Source organism: Meriones unguiculatus, chromosome 8 (genome assembly GCF_030254825.1).
Source record: "Meriones unguiculatus strain TT.TT164.6M chromosome 8, Bangor_MerUng_6.1, whole genome shotgun sequence".
NCBI lineage: Eukaryota > Metazoa > Chordata > Mammalia > Rodentia > Muridae > Meriones > Meriones unguiculatus.
The window spans coordinates 92707905-92731521 of record NC_083356.1 but is presented as its reverse complement, the minus strand read 5'-3'; the positions used below and the strand labels follow the sequence as shown (position 1 = coordinate 92731521).

The 23617-nt window shown below is 36.7% G+C and overlaps 1 protein-coding gene across 2 annotated transcripts in view; it reads right to left on the bottom strand.

Moving 5' to 3' along the window:
- Positions 1-1957: 1957 nt before the first annotated feature.
- Rif1 (replication timing regulatory factor 1) overlaps positions 1958-23617 on the bottom strand; it is a 55800-nt gene continuing 34140 nt past the window's right edge. For both annotated transcript variants that reach the window (XM_021651547.2, XM_060390155.1), the window contains 14 exons: positions 23189-23231; positions 21972-22174; positions 19794-19893; positions 18945-19064; positions 17924-18075; positions 17410-17493; positions 17281-17332; positions 13606-16746; positions 10084-10230; positions 9728-9805; positions 9523-9638; positions 8404-8557; positions 5867-5975; positions 1958-5309 (listed from right to left, as the gene is read on the bottom strand). In XM_021651547.2, the coding sequence (XP_021507222.1) occupies positions 5110-5309; positions 5867-5975; positions 8404-8557; positions 9523-9638; positions 9728-9805; positions 10084-10230; positions 13606-16746; positions 17281-17332; positions 17410-17493; positions 17924-18075; positions 18945-19064; positions 19794-19893; positions 21972-22174; positions 23189-23231 (4699 nt within the window). In that variant the 3' untranslated portion in view covers positions 1958-5109. The remainder of the gene's footprint in view (positions 5310-5866; positions 5976-8403; positions 8558-9522; positions 9639-9727; positions 9806-10083; positions 10231-13605; positions 16747-17280; positions 17333-17409; positions 17494-17923; positions 18076-18944; positions 19065-19793; positions 19894-21971; positions 22175-23188; positions 23232-23617) is intronic.

Here is a 23617-nt window from a genome sequence, read left to right as displayed (position 1 = left end):
AAATATACTCTGAGAACACGACTAAACTTTGATTAAGGGCAGCAAAATAGGAAAGCAGCCAAACACAGCCCGATTGCCACAATACAACTATTTCTGGATAACAAAGATTTTTTTTTCATCTGCTTTGAATACTTTAAAAAAAAATTCTTCCCCCAAAATTTTAAACACAGAAGAGGAAATGAGAATGGAAAGATGGCTCAGTGACTAAGAGCACAGGCCACCACTCTAGAGTATCCAGGTTCAACTCCCAGTACCCATACCATATACCAGCTCCAAAACCATCTGTAACTCTAATACCAGAAGATATATGTCCTCTCTTCTGGCCTCTGTTGGCACTTCATGCACATGTTGCAGATGTAAAAGCAAGCAAAACACCAATACCCACACACAAGACTGGAAGTAAGTTATAGTTTGCTCCCTGCTGTAACGACTAGATTATCCTACTATACTCTGCTTTCCATACTCAATTTTGGTTTCTTCTTAGAAAATTCTTACTCTATAAAAAAATAAAATGCTTTGGATTCTTATTAAACTAAAGTTTGTTTGTTTCATGACATTATCATATTGAGCAAGAACCAAGGCTTCCGTTTAGTTAGACATTAACTGCTGGGAATATAGGTAGAGTACTGAACAAATGTTTTGTTATATTTGTCAAGAGGGTCTGTCTCTTCTAGCCTTGACTCTTGCTACCATCTGTACCTTCCAAGGCTAGGATTACAGACACAAGCCAAAACAACCCTTGACTGTGTATTTTAAAATAATCACTTATGTTAATTGTGAAAACAAAGTTCCACACATTTAAAGTATATTTTAAAATATGTATATATGTTATGTATTATAAAAAAAAAGCTGTCTTCAAAGTACACAATTGACTGTCCTTACACCAAATGGTTTTATCATCAAATTTTTGACTAAGCGGGTGTCAAATAGTAGCACATGCACACTGTTAATGCCTACACTGGGAAGTTGGAGGCAAGCAGATCTCTGCAACAGGGCAGCCTGATCTATATCAGGAGCCAGGTCTCAAAAACCCCATCTCAAAAAAATTGGGGTGGGGGTAAGGATGTTGAGGCTGGAGGACTTTGGGGCCAACCCTGGCAATAAAGTAAGTTCCATACCAGCCGGGGCTAAAGACTGTTGCAAAAACAAATTCAGCTCTATTTCCCTCTGTTGTATCACTTCCCTGTGCATTAAAAAGTATCTCTGTTTAATATTAGAGTTAGTTCTATACTGAATTATAAATCAGCAAAGAACATTTCCCTCTGCTATAACTGAAGCATAAAAGGGACACAGGAGAGGCTGTTCTTTTTGACCGCAGCAATTAAAAATGATGCCTGAATTTTCCTATCACATAAAAGGCCACAACATGTATAATACTGGTACTATACATTTCCAGGAACATGAACACCTACAACTCAGGTCGTATCTTCTTTTAATTGAAGGTTCAGTTTATAAAGAAAAAAAATGTTTTGACAAAATTGTAACATTTACCTTTAAGAACCCAGTGAAGTTGCATAGCTAGTAAGAGCACTTTTACAAAGTAGTTACAGATCTTAAACTTGAAGGACATGGACTTTAATGGATATTTCCAGACAGTAATACATAAACTAGGCACATAACAGATATAACCTTTAACTGAATGATCAGAAACCGTGGAATCCATTAACATACCTATAATCAAAACATTTGGGAGGCTGAAGCAAGAGGGTTGTCATCGGTTTGAGAATAAAAAATCTACACAGAGTCCCAGGCCAGTCTGAGCTAGAGTTTCAGTAATGGAAGCCTGTGCTTCTGCCCCAGCCAGGTGTCACCCCAATAATGGCCACAATTGCTGTTGGATAGCCTGCTAAACTGACAAGCTTCCTCTGAAATCAACTACAAATAATCAAAAATGAAACAAACCTGAACCATCTCAGTTAAAGCTGGACGCATTGCCAGGAATAGACACTGTTAAGTATTTCCATCGATTTCAGAATCAACTTTATTATTTTAATAACTTTATCTTAAACCAAACAAAATCTTTCAACTAATATTTGCAGAACTTAACATCGATGCATGTATATATCAAGACTTGCTTCCCCCCAGATTTTTGGGTTTTAAACAGGTTCTTATACTGTAGACCAGGTTAGACTTAGCACAAAGGAATTATCTTCCTCAGCCTCCCAGGTACTGGAATTACAGGTAACAAGCCACCATATTCAGCATACAATTATTAACATGACTGACATTCTAATGACCCTTAAATATGTGAGTAAATTTCTGGCTAACTTTGAGTTGTACCAAAAAACAGAGTCCTAAAGCAATGTCATTTGACAACTGTGTCTACAATCTTTAGATTTAAATTCCATTGACAAACTGATTAATTGGACTCATCACCCACTATTTGAAATGCAATGAAAGATCCTGCAGTCTCAGGAATAGTTTAACTTGCTGAAACAAAAGGACATCTTTAGTAATAAACTAAGTTTGAACATGAAAATCCACATTCATAGACATGAAAAATTATACAATTTATAGCTTCTTAAAAAAGAAGAAAAAGATTAAGATGGCTTAGCAGTTAACAGCCCTTTCTGTTCTTTCAGAAGACTTCGGTTTGATTCCAGTACCCTCAAGGTAGCTCACACCTGTCTATAACTCTGAATGTTGTTACTGAACCAGGCATGTACATGGTACACATATATCTACATTCAGGCAAAACACTCATGAACAGAAAAAATTTTTTAATTACATATTATTTGTGTATCTATGCACGTGTGTGCACTATGTACATACAGAGGTCAAAGGACCACTCTCCTTCCACCACATGGAACTCAGGGATGGAACTGAAGCCATAAACAGGTTTGTTGGAAAGCACTATATTCCAACTCTATAATTTTTGTTTAAAAACATACAACAATTAAGGCAGCACATTTGAATGCAACATGCTTAAAAAAAATTAGAAAAGATCTGAGAAAAGGGGGAATTCCATGTAATAGTAAATGACACATTGTAGTCAACTCAGAAATACTGACATAAAAGTTTGGAGAAAAAAAAAAAAAAGTTAGGCCAGAAATACTGAAGGTGACTCAGCCCTACTTTTCTATAACCTTAAGAATAATAAAGATTCAATAAGCTGACCTATAGTATCAATTATATTTTAAAACACAGCCTCATTGAACTGTGACTTCACTAAGACCTGTGCTTTTATTAAATTCAGAAATTTAAGCGAACTGTTCTGGTCCTGCTAAACTCTGAGCTTCCTAAGAACTTTGCTGTGCCAACAAGTGAGTAGACAAGAGATAAAGAATGCAGTTTGTACAATGAACACTCATTCACCCCCACATAATCCTGACTCATCATTCCTGCTCACTGAATATTCATACACATCCCAATACTTAGAGCTACAGTCAATGCAAACCATGATTATTAATGTTTTTAAAAACTAGTGTTTTTCTCATTAGTCATTGACTCCTACCTAAGTCTTTAGTCTAACAAATCCAGAATTCTTAGGACCCTCTGTAGATAAATATATTTAGTTCCAAAAATATCTGTAATGAACTATGATTATGAAAAATGATACCAACTTCCTTTCCTAGGGACAGCACATATTATCACTGCTGGAAAAACTACAAAACCACAAAAGGAACTAGCTTTACAACTGCTTTGTCTTTTTAAGCAGGGAATAAACTAACTTTGAAATGAAGATCACTGACTGACTTTTATTCAGAAATGAAACAAAATCTGTCTTTTGGGAAAACATAAAACACAGCCAGGCATAGTGGCAAAATACCTGCAATCCTAGAACTCTGAATCCAGGAGGATCATAAAAGCTCAAAACCAGCCTGGAAATATATAGAGACCTTATCACAAAACAAAACAACAAACACACAAAACAAATATGTGAAGTCAAATACTAACTACTTGGTAAAATTTACAAATGGTTTAATTATATATCCTGTGTTTTTAACTAGACAAACATACATTTTAAAAGGGCAGTTTCCAACTTCAAGTTTAGTTTTCAATGTATGTGAAAAATCAGGTATCTCTACAGACGTTTTATAGTACAACCTGCAATGAAAATACCCAGGCTAACTCTCCATTAAGAAGAAACATATGAGGCACATTTTCTAATGGCTGGAATCCTCTTCCAAACCAAAAGAAAAACAAAAAGGAAAAAAAAAAAAAGGTTGCAGCATGTAACATTTTCTGGTTCCAATAATTTTAATTATTCTGGACACTTTAGAAAATAAACTCATGTTTTAACTAAATACAAAACTATCTGTTGCTTTATTTGTAGATTGACTCCTACAAATATCCATAATAAGTCCATGAACTACTTTTACTATCCATATGGATATTTTAATATTAAATATATACAAATATTTCTATTAAACAAAACAATCATATTCACAAGAAGCTGCAGAAAAAACTCATGCAATTAATGAAGGCTGAACTTTATAAATTAAAAAACATCCTTTTATACATAATGTACAAACAGTCATGCATTTAAGAGTGAACACTATACCTCATAAGAGCACATTTTCACAGGCAAATGCTGCTGCATAAATACTTGTCAATGCCAAATGAATGGAATCTCAGTGAATTAAGCATTATTTTTTTAGCGCCCAACAAGTTGAAATTTGGTATTTCTCTCAGAAGTTCTCTACAGCTGTCACCTTCAGGAAATGCTCTCATTCTTCTGTATCTCAGTACAGGTGTTGCACCAGGCACAACAAATATAAATACTTTCAAAGAGTATAAACACCTCTATCAATTCAATATAGTGTAAATAAAACTTTTCTATCTTAATTAAAATAATTTGTATGAGCTACACCAAAATATGCATGAGTTGAAGTATAAAAAAAAAAAGTATGTATATTTCGTTTGCTTTCAAGTTTCAGTAACATTTAAATCTCTTTAAAAACTATGTACTGGCCAAGAAAATACAGGAGGGAAAAGATCTTCATTAACGAATGTATAAAACTGACCTAGTAATTCATTGCCGTTTAGGGTTTGATTATTTTATCAACTTTACAAAGTTTCCTCTTTAAATGGTGCAGATTTTTCTAAAAACCAAAAAATAAAATCTGGTGAAAAAACTTTACATTTCTCTTACAATACTAAGAATCTTCATGGGCATGATCTCCAGCGTGACTGTAGATTTCTTATTATAGAGTTTGCCATGGTACCAAGTTTCTCATGCATTTCAAATAGCTGGCTTCCAGAGTAACTGTAGAGGTCTTCTGAATCCAGCTGAAGAGCAAGAGCACTAATTTGTGCCACAAGATTTTTAGACAATGGGTTATCTAAAGTCACAGGATCAATCAAATCTAGAAAACAACAACAAAAATAAAAAACTAAATATAACCAGTTTTAAAAAATCATCTGTATCTCCTATCAAACTGAAAAGGAGAGGAAATGGGCTGAGGTGCATACACTTGCTCAGGAAAACAATGCCAGAAAAATCTGCCACAATGTTGCTCTGTGCATAATATAACTGAACAAAATGTCAACGTCTGTATCACCTTGATGGACTGTATACTACTTAGAGAAAACCAGCTTGACACACCTAAAATTAACAGGTCCCCCTAATGTACTTGGCAGGGGTGAGGGTGGGAGGTACGGTAAATTAACAGCTGTGGTCAATTAAAACTAAAAGCAAGCCAGGTGTGGTGGGGCACAACTTAATCCCAGTACTCAGGGAGGCAGAGGTAGGTAGATCTCTGTGAGCTCAAGGCCATCCTCCAGGGCAGCCAAGTCTACACAGAGAAACTATCTCAAAAAACCAACACAAAACAACTCCCTCCACCACCAACCCCCCCAAAAAAGTTAAGTTTTTCAAGACAGTTCATATTAAAAATGAAACTACTGGGCTTGGCTAGCATACCTGAGGCAAGCCTTTCTTCATCAGTGGAGAGGGTCTTGCTCTCTGCTCCATTTACCGCCTTCTCAGAAATATCAAAAACTGGAATCTCTTCAAGTCCACGAGATTTCATCTTGATGATACATTTACAACAGTAACAGAAATAACAAAAAACTTATTTTTATCAGGAATGACATGAGATGCCCCAAAGTCAATAATCAACTCAGTTTTAGGAAAAAACAAAAACAAAACAAAACAAAACAAACAAACAAAAAACACATCACCAAAACTACAACTACAAAGAGTATCAAAATAGGCATGGTGGAGAAATTCTCTAATCCAAGACCCCTGGAAACAAATGCAGGCCAGCCAGGGCTACAGAGACACTGCCCAAAGCATTTCTTCAAAGGGAGCTAGAAAATTATTATATAACATCTTAGAAAACATAGTAACAGTAATTGATATAATTCCCCAAGTTCAGAACTGTGGAAAAGGCAACTCTCAGTATAAATTACTGTGTTTAAATAATCAGTGGCTTTTATTTTCAAAAGCTATAGACAGCTCACTGGTAGAGCAATGCTCAGCAAGCATGAGGTCCTAGCCAAGGGCCAAAACCAAAATAAAACTCCCATAAGGTATCCCAGGTTTCATGGACCACTGTTTAAAACTTAAGACTATTTAAAAACTTGTCACGACTCAACAATCCTGTACAATGGCACAAATGAAATGAAAATACGACCGCATAAAAACCTGAAGGATTTCTTATGAAAACCAAAGGATAAAAGCAACCCATAAGCTCATCAATTAAGGAATGGATAAAGAAAATGTGTTTTATCCATAAAATACCACTCAGCTATAAAGAGAGTAAGATTAAATATTAAACCTAGAATGAAATAAATCTAATATACTTAGTCATTATCTACAGACTGCATCGGTCAATTTTGCTTAAATGTGAGCTAAATGTTATTAGAGCTATTTAGAAATGTACATGTAAGCAAGAAACATTTTAGCATACATCTAAATACATAAATAAAATGTTCACAGCTAGAGCCTATTAGCAATAGTTAAAAAATATAATGGAAAGCCAACCATGATGGTATATGCTTTAAATCTGAGCACGAAGACAGCTGAGTCAGGAGGATCTCTTTGAGTTTAAGGATAGGTGTCTGCATAGTGATTTCCAGGACTACAAGAGTACATAGTGAGATCTTGTCTCAAAAGGCAAAAAAAAAAAACAAAAAGAATGGGTCTATATGGGCCACCTTTGATAAAGGTATTACCATTAGAGCATTTTTACTGACTTAGTCATGTAGAATAATTATGTGTGTGCACATAAATTAATAAATGTGCTTTTGCACAGAACATGCTTATAGTGTCCAGTTTCAAAGGCTAAGACACTCTTGGTTTCCATGGAGTTCTGCATGCATGTGGTACACGTGGGCAATCACACAAATTTAAAAAAAGAAAAGAGTAACCTTTTAAAAGTGAGAAAATATTTCAAAAATTCTACCTGTGAGACTATAAATTAATAGTACAGCTTCTGAGTTTTGCTTTTATTCAATTACCACGTCAGCATGTGTTTTTAAGTATCAGAAGAAAAAAAAAAGTAATTTCAAGAATACAGTTCATATTCTGAATAGATGGCAAACCACACTTTGGAAAATCCTGACTGACAGTGGTTTTCTTCCTTAACATTTTTCACTTATCAACAATTTCTAATACTTTCAATGAATAGCTCTCTGAATGGGTTTCAGGAGAGATCACGATCCCTTATATTGCATAAAAATATTTTCTGTAAACACTTTCACAAGAGGTTATAATCTAAAACCTGTCCCAGGATGTTCATATATAATGTGGACAGGAAGAATAAGTCACATACATGCCATATATAAGTTAAAGATTGATATCTCAAACACACATTAAAAAAAACCTATGATGCATAAATCTGCTAGTCTTAAGACACATTTGGACTTGAGCACCTAGGTTTTAGGAATACTATCCCTAAGAGCTACCAGTTGCTGGAAATGAAAAGGGGGAAAAATATTAGATGACAGATTTTAAAAAATAAAATTTAAAAATGAATCCAGAATACATAAAAACAGAACTAAATAAATGAATAAATTTCCCAGTAGGATACAGAAGTTTTAAACAACAGACCAGATAAAAGCTTATTATGTTATTATGTTGGTAGAATACTTTTTGCTGTTTGTCTGCCTGTCCCTGTCTCTTTTTTTAAAGGCAAGGTCTTGCTGTGTACTCAAGAAGTGTTGATCCAATTGTCTCAGCTTCCTAAGTACTATGAAACAAATCATAACTTCGAACTGGATCATTTATTAAAATATGAGTCTTACTGGAGAGACAGCTGAGCAGTTAAGAGCAGTTAAGGCTGCTCTTCCAGACACCCTAGATTTGTTTCTCAGCTCTCACACAGCTGCTCAAACATCTGTAACCCCAGTTCCAAGTCCTCTCTGGTCTCTGTAAGCACTGTACACAAGTGGTACCCAGACATACACAGAGGAAAAACACTTAAATTTAAGTGACGTTAAAAGACAAGTTTTTACCTGTTGCTCATGGTACACTCTGAGAGCCTTTTTGACATTAAACACCTTTGGAGAGCGAATAGGAAGAGTTTTTATCTCAGATGCCGTAAGCGTACTCAAATCGCCGATTGTTTTTATATTCTTGGCTCTGATTAACTGTCCTAGACCTCTTGCCCTTTTGAAAAGAAAAAGGAAAACATAATTAGGCTTTTACTGATAAAGTATCTGTGAGCTCTTCTCCATTTAAACAGAGTATTCACATAGTTCACGTAGCCCACATAGTGTGATAAGCAACTATCTGGTGATTTAAAATAATATTTGAATCCTACTAGGTACCTGGATTAAAGAAACAGTGAAAACGTAACTATTCCCCTCTATATTCTACACTTTAATAACAGCATAGACGATGTCTGTTGTGTTTATACAGAGACAGGCACATCTGGAAGAAACTCCTGTTTTTATGGCGCCTTCATCAGTTGTATGCTGTTTTTGTTTTTGTTTTAAAAATCTATCCTATTCCCAGGCCCTTTAAAATGTAACTTCCTGCTAACTTCTAGGTGCATGCATGTCTGATACAATTCTCTGGAGATGAATATAAGGAATATAATTACTCAGTCTTACTGAGTAATTATGCTCTTTGACTGATCAAGCTAGAAATTAATAAATATGGGACTGAAGAGATAGCTCAGTGCTTAAGAGCACTTGTCGAACTTCCAAGGGACTCAGAATCAATTTCCATTACCCTTGGGGCAGTTCATGGGTAATCCATCTTTCATTCCAGTTTTAAGGGATGTGAGACCTTCTGGCCTCCAGAGGTACTGGCCTCACATAGTATACAGACACACATGCAGGAAAACGTGAATAAATTCAAGATGCTAATTATATTTCTAAGACTCATAACACAATCAAACAAGATTTAACTGAAGCATTCTTCCAACTCTTAGCCCCAGATTACTCCACTGTTACTGCAGAAAACTAAAAATGCATCTCAAGCAAGCCATGACTGGTAATCCTGCCTCAGCTTCCTTACGAGATGGACTCTCTCCTCAAACTGGGAAAACTATTCCTCAAAATAAAGATGAAAAACAAACAAACCCTTACACCTCAGAATATGAACTATCATCTTAAATAACCACTTACCACATGTTTGATGTAATTTGAGGTAAAATAATGTCGACTGATGCTGCACAGTTCACCAAAGCTGGGTAAACGCTTTCTGTTGGGGATAGCATTGATTCTTTGGCCATTTCTGTAATCTTAAAATAAATTTCAAAAGCTATTAGGTAGAGGTTACAGGACTAAACCTGAAAGTATAAAGTTACATAAAAACTAAAGCACTTCTTACTAAACACTTCTTTGAGCTCTTAAACTTAGAGCTCTGTGATCCTGGGGACAGAAATCCTTTGGTTGTAGTGGTATTATGCTAGATATAAGTAGAGAGAGAGAGAGAGAGAAAAAAAACCACTCAGAACCCCAGAAAACTATAATGTTACAACTTAAACTGTACAAATAAAATCAATTGTACAATTTTAGGAAATGAAAACGGAATAGGATAAACTATTAATTTACCTGAGAGACAGCTGATGGGGATTAGCCTCTCTCCATGAAAAGCAATATAACCAAAGCAAAGCAGTCTGCTTCTTAATCTTTAAACACAAGTTTATATACAGTCATATGCATGTTTTAAAGTCCATAGCTTACCTTAGAGTGTGAAGTAGGTGAAGTTTTAACACTTTTTATTATGGGAGAGCTATTTGAAGAATGAGACCTAACAACAGAGCAGCGCCTATCAATGTCATCTGCCAATCCTGCTTGATATATTGGATCTGCAAATGAGACACGTCTAACCTGAAAGTACAGGACAAATCTTCATTAAGACAAAACTCTACCTACTATGTTGAGTTTGTGCAAAAGTAAAAGTGTTTCCAAGCTTATTTCACTAGAACCCTCCTGCACAGCTGTTCCATTTCTTAGATATTGCAGTATTAACAGTTCCATCTAATTATATACTACACTACTTCTGCAGTGACTGACACTGTAAGTTAACAGTGTACAATATGAAGGGTGTGATGGTGCACACCATCACAATACTCAGGAGGCAGGTAGATTTCTGGGAGTTTGAGGCCAGCCTGGTCTACATAGTATAGATTTCCAAGTTCTATCAGTCAGGGTTACATAGTGAGACCCTATTAAAAACAAAGTGGTGCACACCTGTAATCCCAGCAATCAGGAGCTTGAGGCAGAAGATCACTAAATTGAGACCAGTCTGGGCTTACCCAGTGAGAATTCAGATTTAAAAAACAAGTGCTACAGAGACAGCTTAGGCATTAAAAAGTACCAGCTGCCTAACTATATTAGCTAGAGTTCAAATCCTAGAACCAAGTTATCTCTACTTCCAAGGTATCTGATGTACCCTCTTCTGGTCTCACCAGGAGCACTGGCTTGGCACATGCACTAACAGACAACCTTCCATTACCAATGGATTTACATATCGACTAGAGACAGTAATAAATGGCTTCTGGTATATACTAAACACTGTCGTAAATTTGTTTATTAATGTGTATGTTTGTGTGTACACAGGTACATGTGGGCATGGGAAAGTCAGAGGACAACTTTGAAAGGAAATAGTCATTCTCAAGTATTGTACAACTTATTTTTGTGTGATGGTTCCTCTCCTGCAACTCCCTGAGTTGGCTTACTGAGCCTACAATCTCAGAAGTATGTTTATCTCTGCCTCCCCAACATTGAGATTAGCAGCACATGCCACCAAGCCCAGGATTTTTACCTTAAATGTGAGTTTTAGATTTTTACCTTGGTTCTAGAAATTGACCCCCAGGTCCTCATGCTGGCCTTGCAAACACTCTACCAACAAAGCTATCTCCCTAGACCCTGCTCTAAACTCTTTGAAGGCAATACAAGCATTGTGACTATAAGGTAGCAATTTTTATCTATTTTAACCTCACTGTGGCTAATTTCGTTTTAAAAGGTCTACGATATGTTCATATTAAGATAACTGAGAATTCATAGCTATTAATATCATTCCATATTGTCTAAAGTATCTGCCATAGAAAAAAATGCTATCCTGTTTTATCTAGAAAGACACCAAATCTGCCCTACTGTATAACTAACAAAACCTTAATTGCAGCTCGCAGGAGGCTCTCGGTGAGTTCCAGGAAAGCCAGGAGTATAAATCTAGATAGAGCCTGTCTTCAAAAAACCAAAACAAGAGACAACAAAACTTTTAAGTTCCTACCAATAGTAATAGCTAATTAAAAGTTGTATGTGCCATTTGAAGAATTCTGCAGCAAATCACGAATTCCAAGTGTCTCATCTTATTAATGCCTTACTACCCACTACCCTTTGTAGCCCACAAACCCTCTTTTCTAAAAAAAAAAAAAAAAAAGAAAAAGAAAAAGAAAGGCTTATAGCGGCCAAGATGTGAACTCCAGCCCAGCCTGGGTTGCAGAGGGGGGCTCTGTCAAAAAAACAAATAAGCAAACTAACAAGAGCTGTTACATCTTCCTCAGTGAATTCATCTCTGAAGTCTCAGTAGTTTCCTTTTTTTAATTCTTTTACCTTTATTTTATGTGCACTGGTGTTTTGCTTGCATATTATATCTGTGTGAGAATGTCATATCTTGGAGTTACAGACAGTTGTGAGATGGCATGTGGGTGCTGGGAATTGAACCCAAGTCTTCTGGAAGAGCAGTCAGTGCCCTTGACCGATGAGTCATCTCTCCAGGCCCCTCAAAAGCATTTTCAATGTATCTTCACAGGTTGTAAAACTAAGGCTAGAGAACAGACTCAACAATTAAGAGTCATACTGCACTTCTAGAGGTAGAAGAAGGTGAGTGAGTCTGAGACCAGACTGGTCTACAGAGTGAGTTCCAGAACAGCCAGGACTACACAGAAAAGACCTGCCTCCAAAAACCAAGGTTCCAGCAACACAAGCAGCTTACAACTGCCCATAAGTTGATGCCTCTGGTTTCAAAAGGCACCAGCATTCCCAAGCACATAACCTAATATACTCACTCTAAAAGCAGTAAAAACAAATCTAAAGAAAAAAAAAAGTATTTGTAAAACAACGGTAAGCCACAAGACCATACCCCTAGCTAGATGAGAGATGAATGACAGGTCAGCCTGGACAACATAGAAAGATTCCCACATGCAAGAAAAGGTTAAAAAGAAAAAATAAGTGCTCGCTGAAGGTAAAGATCAAAGCGCCGTGTTCATGTATGCACCCATATGTATAATAATATATTCTACATTATTGGATCCAATTTGATCCAATTTCAAAATTAAGATGAAAAATCAACATGACATCTTTTTAGGACATGTGTCACTAAGCTGAGGGCATGGTTTATGTTAACAAGAGGTTAAATCTTTCTCATGTATTCATTCAACAAAATAAGTGAAAAGTCGAAGAACTAAAGTAAATCATCTAGATAATCCATTTTTTTCCTCAAGCTTCAGGTGTATAGTTCAGTGCAATTGAGACAGACTTTAGAAAATTCTAAAGAGGCCTGGGAATCTCTCAGTGATAAAGTATGTGTCATGTGCCGCATATATTCAATGGATTGCACATATATTTGCAATGGATCCCAACCTCCACAAGGAACAAAACCTGAGGATAGCAAGTGAAAAGCTAGTTGGTGGCATGTACCTCAGTTAACCCCAGTGGCTCAGTGATATATAAATGGGGCCCTGGATTCAATCTCCAAACCAGGAAAGGGGAATTAAGGATTATGGGAAAGGGGAAATGAGGGAGTTACAAATTATTTCATCCGGATCAGAATGATTTTTTTTGGGGGGGGGGGAGTCGGACAGGGTTTCTCTGTGTAGCCTTGGCTGTCCTATAACTCACAGCATACCGCCTACCTCTGCCTCCCAGAGTGCTGGGTTTGAAGGCCTGAGCCACCACGCCTGGCAATTAGAATGATTTTTATACTAATACGTCCAAGAAAACATAAGTGCTGAGACTTTTTGATCAACAACAATCGGTGCTGCCTGGTTTCTTAAATCTAGTTTCACAAATTGCATTACCGAAGAGAAATATCCTAATGAGACCCAATCATTATGTCCCATGTGCACAACTGTATCAGGTCCTTTACATGACCACCACAGCAAATAGCTAGTGAGTGATTATGCTCCTAATACCCTGTCCCAGCAACCACATATTACAAGCAAACATTCTATTTGTTACAGTCAATATCATTTCTCCTACCTTGTTAACAGGTGATGAAATCTCCTCTTCTTGGGATCTTTTTAGTCCTCTCTTTAAAATGCTTGTAGATGGGGAAGCCAAAGGTGACCAGACACAGCGTGCCTGCATACCACTAGGACTTTCATTTGCTGATCCAAATGAGGAATCCAGCTCTCTTAATTTTTCAGGAGATGCATTATTGCTTTCTGCTACCAGTTCAGAAGCCACTTCGGGTATCAGAGACTGTGGTAGTTCTTCCGCTTTCTCTGAAGGAAGGCAAACTTCCTGCAGAGCATCATTTCCCACTGCAGTTTGACTGCCACATTTTGTTTCAAATCCAATGTTTGCTTCAGTTTTGTAATCAACAGTTCCTTCTTCCATATTCATTTCAACTGTGTCACTGACAAAATTCTCTGTGTTGACATCTTGTCTTCTGATCGGTGCTTCTTCAGATTTAGAGGTGCTAGCAATCATGTCCCTATCCTTTTCCCTGGCACTGTCAATTTCAGTCTTCACCTGAGCTACTATTCCTGCTCTGTCACTTTCCATGTCTTTGTTCAATTCCTCACACGATTCTGAATCAGACTCATTGCCATTCCCTTCTAATTCCCCACTTGCTGGATGCTCGGTCTGAACATTCTTGCTTACAAATATGGTATTATCAGGATGACCCATACCAGAATTAGAGTCCTCAGTGGCTAGGCGTTCAGCATTCACTTCACTTGTGACTGCTTCAAATTCATCTTTTTTATTATCTTCCTCTGTTGACACATCTACAGAAATATCCATTTGGGTACTTTTCTCTTCAGAGATGGCATCTCCAAATGTGTCATTTCCTACATCTAATTCCATACTTTCAACTCTCTCTGGACTAGATCCAGGTGTTACTTTGCATACCCTCCCTACATCGCTGATGTCAGACTCTCTTTTCAGAACAGATTCTGGACCTTCTACTTTGTTATCTACAAGATATTTCTGTGAAATGTCCTTGGAATCACCTAAGCATGGTTCCTCGGCAGCACTGTATTTTTCATTACATGGCTCTTGGATTTTAGATACTGCTTCACTAGTAACAGCATCGTAAGTTTCTTTCATATTTACTACTTCAGATGGAAGAGAATTTTGACTCTCTTCTTCCAATTCAGTTTCACACTTAATTAAGTCATCAGTAGCATCATTCTCTTCTTTAAGGCCCAAGTGAAAATTCACAATAGGCTGTACATCTACCAACTTTGGTTCAGCGTGTTCACTAGCTTCACAGGTTTCAGATACAGTCTCAGGTGCTTGCATATCTGTCTTATTTGTCTCTGTGGTATTTATAGCAGAATTTTCTGTGTTTTTTATCCCAGTAAAGGACCTTTCCAGTGATTTCCCCCCACAGCAGTCACAACTTTTAGATCTCCTGACTCTCCTGCTTCTCTTGTGTTGGCACTCAACTCCTTGGGAGCATTTTTCAGGAGAGACAGAGATGTCTGGTGTCCCAGTTTTTAAGCATTCTCTCACATTGCTATCAGCATCCCGCTTATGTAATCTCTTACTGGCATTCCTAGTTCTGAGATTTGTTTCTGGCACAGGCAGACTTGAAAATGAACTGTCTACACATTTGCTAGTCTTACTTTTGTCCTCACCTGTAACTGGCATATCAGAAACTTGCAGTGAATCTGAAGACCCAGAATCCTGAAGGATTACCCTATTATCATTTGTACTTTTTTCACAAATCTGAGTCATTGCATCTGTATCTACTTCAGGAACAGGTTGACCATCATGTGTCTGACTTGCAGTTTTTATACATTCATCTTCAACCAATTTTTCTTGTTCTTCAATGTCAACACTATCATTGCTTTTATTTTTCCATTTCCCAGATCGTTTCTTTTTAGAAACTTCTTCCTTTGCCTCAGAACTATCAGATTCTGAGTTTTCAACACTAGAAATCAAACCACGAGATGCTCTTCTTGTTTGATAACGTGTCCGTCCTCTTAGAGGTTTCTCAGATGACTTACTTATATTGTCCTGAGTACTGCCTCCCTCAGAACTAACATTCTCAAGATCTGGTTTTCTTTTCTTTTGGTCAATTTCAGTATTACCAGTGGGTTCCCCTAACATTTTCTCATGTAAACTATTTTCAGTTAAATTTTCCTGTACAGATGTCTCAGCAATTACCTTCTGCTTGGGCAACTTGTCATCTTTTATATGCAACAGACTCTTTGAAACTGGTTTTTCTTCTTCTTTCCGTCTATCCTTTTTTTGTTGACCATTTTCTTTATCTTGGCTGTCAGTGAAAGACTCCACTACTTCTGAACGCCGCCTTGAAGACCTTCTGAGTGTTTTTAGATTTGGAGCTACTGCAGCTTGATTGTCTTCACTTACTATTTGATGTGCTGCTGCTGCTGCAACTGGGAGCGTATTTTCTTTAGATTCCATATTAATGCCTATGTTTTTCTCTTCTGTAGTCGAGTCTTCCAAAGACGCACTTTCTACTGTTGGTTTAGAATCTCTATCTTCATGCTCTGGTGTAATTTCAGAAGGTTGCTCATAATTTTCTGACACATGTTCTGCCTGACTGAGCAAATCAGTAGGGCTATTTTCTAATGAATGTTCTTCCTGATCAGATCTCAGCGAAGGTTTAGACTTTTTATTAACTGACTGCTCAGCTTTATTCCATCTCCGGCCTGATTTCTTACCTCCATTCACTAACTTTTCTGAATCAGATTTTGAGTTAGTCACTTCTCTTTTCCTTGCTTTAGGTGGCAAATCAGTTTTAGTTGTGTTTTCCTGGTTATTTCTCACTGTAACAGTGGATGACATGTTATTCAAAGGGGATGGGCTAAAAGGTCTATTTTCTGAACCATCAAATTTCTCCAAAGTAATAAAAGTTTGTCTCCTACTCGTAGGCTGTGGAGAAGTTCCAGAAACAGTGGCATTAGAAGCTGAACTACTGCTGACTGGCAGTGAAGTTTCGGTACTAGATGAACATTCAGTTGACATCTTTGATGAAATTAACATGTCTTTTCTAGCATCAAAACCAGTGTTCAGCGCTTCTGGATTGGTTTCAGCAACAGAACCATAGTCATTTGGTAAAGAAGCCTTTTTAGAATGCTTATCCATACCACAGTTTTCCGGGGCATCTTGATTGATGAAAATGGCATTCTCCATTTTCTCTTCCTACACAAAACCATACAGATTACTTAGTAAAACATTATTTTCTTGGAAAGGTTAAACATAAAATTGTGGTAAATTTAAGATTTTCTTGGAAACTCAAGTAAATCTCTGGTAAATCAAAAGATACTAACTTCCAAAATATGGCGAATGTTCAAAAATTAACAGCAAAGAACTGTTAGCATGCTTTACATTGATCACCTTCAGTTAAAGCCACATCGGAGGCCATGACTGGTGGGAGGTGGAGGGAGAATAGCAGGCATCTTAAGAGGAACTACAGCTTCACAGGAGCTCTAGGACATCCTGGACTACATGACATAATGCCTTAATGCTCTCAACTGCAAAATCACGCAAAATGTATTCTAAATATATACATATGTATAATTCTGTTAGTGTACAGTTTATAGAGTTAGAAGATTGATATACACCTTAATAATTAATGAATGATTACAGCATTTATAATTTACAACCTTGCAAATCATAGGATCTCATAACAGATGTATGGTTATAAAAGCCCTAAAGTTCAAACATTGCTTATACCTTAATTATCTTGGCATCTTCTTTCGGTTTTTCAGTTAAAGTGAGGCTTTCCCTAAGATAAATAATTGTACAAATTAGATTATTTTAATTATATAATTAGAAAATTAGTCATAGGAGTTTTGTACTTACATTGATTCTTCTTGACTAAACTGAGCAGAAAATAAGGTGTCTTGTGAAACATCCAGATTATTATACAATGCAGGAATATCACACCTAGAAGAAAAAACATATATAAAATTCCAAAACCCTGGTGATACATACTCTACCATCAAAAGTTAAAATTATAATTCTATCAAATTCACATAAAAGCTTATAATTCACATAAAAGCTTATAATTTCTCTAAGAAATTACTTTCCCTTCCAACATACATATACCTCTGTAAAACAAAGTTTAGAAACACTAGGCACATTACTGGGTAAATTTAAATATTATGAAATGTCATCATGTATATAGTCCATCATCTGCCATTAAAATTTAGAATATTCAGGCTAGTGTGGAAGCTTTAATGGAAGAGCTCTTGCCTCTCATAACAATGTCCAAGGAATGATCTCTCCAGCACACCAAAAAAACTAACAAAATTATAGCACAAATCTTAGTCCACAACAAAGCTGCACAAAGCTCAAGATTAAAAAGCCCACAAACCGTTTTGTCTTGAGTACTTCTTTCTGGTGCTCAGTCAGAATCCTTGCCTTAGCCTCTTTTCCTTCTGGAGGTATGAACACAAAGTCAGTTGACTTTTCCTCTTCCAAAAGCTTACCACTCTTTATTTTTGGAGATGAAGATTCTAGTTTCAGCTGTAGGTTTTTTAAAAGTAAATATATGAGTTTCCAAATGATTTCCTAATTCTTTTATGTTTTCTAACACTCTAGCATTATTTTCTTTTTATATTACTTTCCAATAGTGATTACAAAGTATGAAATCTATACCTCCTCTTCATTTGAAGACAAGGTCTCTTTATATAGTGTAGGCTGAACTTATTCTCTGGTCTCAGCCTACCAACTGCTAAAATTGTAAAAGTATAAATAAAACTACTACAATATTGACAGTAAGAAGTTAAAAGCCAGGTCTGGAGAGATGGCTGTTCTTCCAGAGGATCCGGTTCATTTCCCAGCACCCACATGGCAGCTCACACCTATGTAACTCCAGTTCCAGTAGATCTGATACCCTCTCACCAAAATAAATACTAAATATTAAAAAAAAAAATTAGATGTCCTTCACTTCCTCCTACTTCTAATATTCAGAAGTTAAAGAGCAGTAAGCCTCTGAGGAGGCAAGTCTATGGAGTTATGGATACATGTTTTACCTAGACAGTACATTTCTATTTAAAATTGTTAAGCTATATAACTAAGTTCTAACCAAGACATCTAAATTATTGTCATGTATTATTACTATATTCTTTACTCGTCCTTTTGTCTCTTCTCAGGAAACCTGCCCAGAATAACTATATCTAATCATGAAAATGAAAAAAAGAGAACATTATAGGTTTCCCATTACTAAGAATAACTCTAGGCTTATATCTACACACTACCACACCCATCTTTAACTATCACCCTGCCAAAATTTATTTAGGCTTTCATAGCTGTTTATTCCAAATAAGAATTTTGTGTATTTAGGCTAGCTAATATTAGTTAAAATTCTACTAAATATACTTTTGAAAACATACTTTGGCCGACAGTTTCACATTTTCTTTTTTATCCTTTGTATGTGCCAAAATGGAGTCTCTCTTCCCACTTGATTTTCTTTCCATGCCACTTATCTTGACATTTAATTGTGAATTTTCTGTCTATTAACATAAAAACAAACACATTAAGTACATGTCTACTGCTCTGCTTCTCCTGTTTAAGTTGTCAAGATCAGTCTGACTAACCATTTTAAATGGTGTACATCTTCTGACTACTACAGGGGGAAAAACGGACAGCAACGTGCAGATACTTATCTGCTTGTGAAATTAGTTTTATTGTCTTTACTTTTTTGTGAACTCTGAAAACAAAACTTGTGACATGTATCAAATTACTAGCTCAAATACATCAGACGTGAATTTTAGGGAAAAAAAAAAGAAGAAAAAAGAAGAAAAAAGAAACTTTGACATTCTAGAATATATAAAGCCCAGGGAGGATAGAGAACAAATATATATGAGCACATTTTTCTCTTCTACCAGGCTCTATAATCTTGACATGCAAAAAAAAAAAAAAAAAAAAAAAAAACTATGCTGAAAAAAACGGAATTGTTTTCTCTGGTGATAATTCTTTGGGGGGGGGGGGGGGAGTTCCTCACAGTAAGCCCCTGTATTTTTTTTTCTTCTGATTTTGAACAAAAGTACACACCTGATCCTGAACAAAAAGCATGATTTCTAAAGACCTCACTTCATGTGGGGGTGATGTTACTGAATTATTTCCTGTTCAAGTTCAGATTATTGCTTGATCACTTATATCAAACTACTTAAATTTAAGTTTAGAAAAAAACAAAACAAAACAAAACAAAACAAAAAAAAAACGAAAAACCCACAACTTACTGCATCTGAATATGGTCCACTGGATTCATCCATCATTTCAACACTTTCCAAACCAGGCAACAGAAGCAAAATTTTTTGTTTTGCTTGTCTTAATATTGGTCTTTAAAAAAGCACAGATATATAGTTCTTGAGTAGAGCGAGTGCACTTTAGTGATGTTGATAAGATTAATTATGTAAGCTGGCCTAAAACTTGCAATTTAGCTCTACGACCTTGAACTTTCGTGGCCATCACATCCGCTTTATGCTGTCATGGCAATACTGCCTAGGGTTTATCAGCTGAGTTATAGCCCGTTGTTTTTATGTTGCAAATTGTATCTAACTTACATCTGTTCCTTACTTACACATTACACTGGACAGTTTTCTCTATACTTTTCCTTCCCTGGTTTTTAAAGATGAGGTGTCCTTGGGTGTTCTAAACTCACTTTGTAGACCAGGATGGCCTCAGAACTCACAGAGATCCAACTGCCCCTGCCTCCCTGAGTGCTGGGATTACATGTGTGCACTACCGCACACAGCTTTCCTTAACTTTTAAGCAAGCAAGGCATTTCTAGCATTCTGGAAGGCCAGAGATTACCATCCATTCAAGGCCAAGCTAACATCCAAGTGTGAAACCTTGTCTCAAAATAAACAACAAACCCAAAACCTACTGAAGGAAAGAGAATGAGAGAGAGAAGAAACAAACTCACTCACTCATGAGGTGGTGAAGTGATGGTTTAGTGGTTAAGAACCAGGGAACACAGGCTCACTCCCTAAGACCCACATGTCAAGAGTTCACATGCATCCGTAACTTCAGTACTAAAGGATCGAATTGCCTTCACAAGCAACAGGTTTGCATGTAAGAGATATACACGCAGGTAAAATACTCATGCAGATAAAATAAAAAAAAAAAAAAAAAAAAAAAAATCATGGGGACCAGAAATGGCTCAGCAGTAAAGGGCACTGACTGCTCTTCCAGATTACCCAGGTTCAAATCCCAGTACCCACATGGCAGCTCACAACTGTCTGTAACTCCATGTGACACTCTCACGTAGACATACATGCAGGCAAAACACCAATACACATAAAATAAAGGCAAATTAAAAAAAAAATCACGATTTTCGAGTATTAGGAAGTTGACAAGTGGTTCAGAGTATTGGCTGCTGTTCCAAAAGAAAAGGCAGCTCACAGTCCATAATTACAGTTCATTAGAGATTCAATGCCAGCCCTGGCCTCCACAGGACCAGACATGCAAGTGGTGCACATACCCACATATAGTAAGAACACCCACCAAGAGTGGTGGCTTATGCCTTAATTCCAGCACTCAGATGGCAGACAGGCAGATTTCTGAATGTGAAGAAAAACTGTCTCAAAAACCCACCCATGGGGCTGGAGAGATGGCTCAGTGGTTAAGAGCACTGTCTGCTCTTCCAAAGGACCCAGGTTCAATTCCCAGCACCTACATGGCAGCTCACAACTGTAACACAAATTCCAAGGGATCTGACACCGTCACATTAATGCACATAAAATAAAAATTAAATAAAAACACACCCACCCTAAACAAACAAACAGAAAAAGGAATAACACCCATTCAGATATTTTTTTTTCTCAGTTTGTTTAGAAGAAAGAAAATACAATGGACATGGAGGCATACGGCATTAATCCCAGCACTCAGGAGGCAGAGACAAGTGACTAACTGTGTTTGAGGCCAGCCCCAACTACACAGTGAGTTGCGGGATAGCCAGGGCTTTATTTGTCTCAAAAAACTACAAAAACAAATACAGAAGTTAAATATTACTACCCATGTCTGGCTTTATCAATGATCTTCAATTCTCTGCTCTTGTTTAAGGATTTTCTATTTCATACAGTTTTCTCCCAAAATCAGTAAGTCTAACAGGAGTCAATCCATGTTTAATGGCTGCCACATATTCTGATGATACAATTAAATTCTCTGTGCCAGGAAGTGGTGACACACACCTTTAATCCCCACACTTTGGAGGTAGAGGCAGGCAGGTCTCTGGGTTAGAGGCCAGCCTGGTATACACAGTGAGTCCTAGGACAGCCTAAGCTATATACCCAGAGAGACTCTGTCCCAGAAAAACCGTAAGGAAAAGAAACTGTGCAGTTTCTGTTAGTGCCCAAATACAGCTTTACAGAATTCCAATAGACCAAGCAGGGGTGAAAGCTGAAATGCTAACATACTTTAATTCCTCGGGATAAACGAGAGCTGTCGCTTTAGCAAATGTAGCATTCCACAACATGGCACTCTGTTTCCGAATCTGTTTATTCTTGTGAAGAAAAACTATGCACAGGAGTGGAGAGAGTTGTCCAAGAAGTTCACTGTCATAGGATCCAGGGTAGTTCAACTGTAGACAGGCAACAATTTCTCCTAATAGCTTTTCTAACTAGGAAAAGAGTGGGGAAACAAAGGTATACTAAACATAAACCTGAAGCACTTGTTACTATTTCTCTTTTTAAAACAGGACCATCTTTTAGCAATACCACAGTCAGCATACATATGCACTCCTCTTCACAAACTAAACAATCAGTTAAGTTTACTGTAAGTACTAGTACTGTAATTTAATTTGCAGCTATTTGTTATTAAAAGGAAAAAGGTGTCTTATTAAGTGTAACAGTAATTATCTACTGTTTATCAATAAGCTATTATAGCCCACAATTTTAACATAAAAAGGAGTAAGACCTGAAAAAATTAACAGTATATTCCAAAGAAAAAACAAAAAAAACCCAAGTACTTAAGAATATACCCACACCCTATTATTTTATGTCCATAAAAAAAAAAAAAAAAAAAAAAAGGGGAAGCAATGGGGCTGGGGAGGATTCAATAGATAAGAACACTTATTGTTTGTCCTTAGTACAGTTCCCAGCACCTGTACCGCCTGTGATTCTAGTTCCAAAAGATCTGACATTTTCTGACTTCACGGTAGCATTCATTTATAGAAAACTAGACAGATGCACAAACATTTTTTATTTTTTTTTAAATGAGGTAAAGATGGCAAGGAGTGAAGTGAAGGCAGTTGCCACTAGGGCTGACAGCATGATTTCTGTTCCTGGAAGAAGAGAACTTTTGCTCATGTCCTGACTTTGGTGACACCATGACATGTATGCATGGATATACACACAGCAAATGTATATATGTAGGTGTAAAATAACAATAATAAAACCACTTCAAAATCAATTGTTTAAGAAAGATTACTGCAGAAGAGGGGCATGGGAGGAGATGAAGGACGGAGGGTGGGATTGGGAGGGAATGAGGGAGGGGTCTACAACTGGGATACAAAGCGAAGAAAATGTAGTCAAAGTAAAAAAATAAAAATTAAAAAAAAAAAAAAGATTACTGCCTACACCATACGCTGTCCTCTCACTGATAAAAGTCTATTTTATGGACACTGTGTACTTACCTTGTGGTTCAGGCTATTATACACTTTTGGAACCTCATCAAGCCTAAGAATAAAGATGTAAGATAGTTACTATTTGTATTTTCAGATGCCATCACTGCACTGCATATTGAACTAATTCTCAAAGTGAAGCAATAAAGCCACAAAAATAAGAAACAGCCACATAGTAATACAAAATATCCCAAGAATAAGATGGCCAAATATTAAACATGAATTAAACATAAGTAATAAACATTTAGAAAATAAATTTTAAAAAACAACCAGAAGAGACTTCTAGTGATCATGATAACTACTCGTCTATTCCCTGTCTTTTTTTTTTTTTTTTTTTTTCTTGTACAGGGGTAGAAGTGGAATCCAAGTCCTAGTGATTTATTAAGCTACTTCACCAGATCTCCCTATGCTGGAAGCTGAATTCCTATCTTCCATATGAGC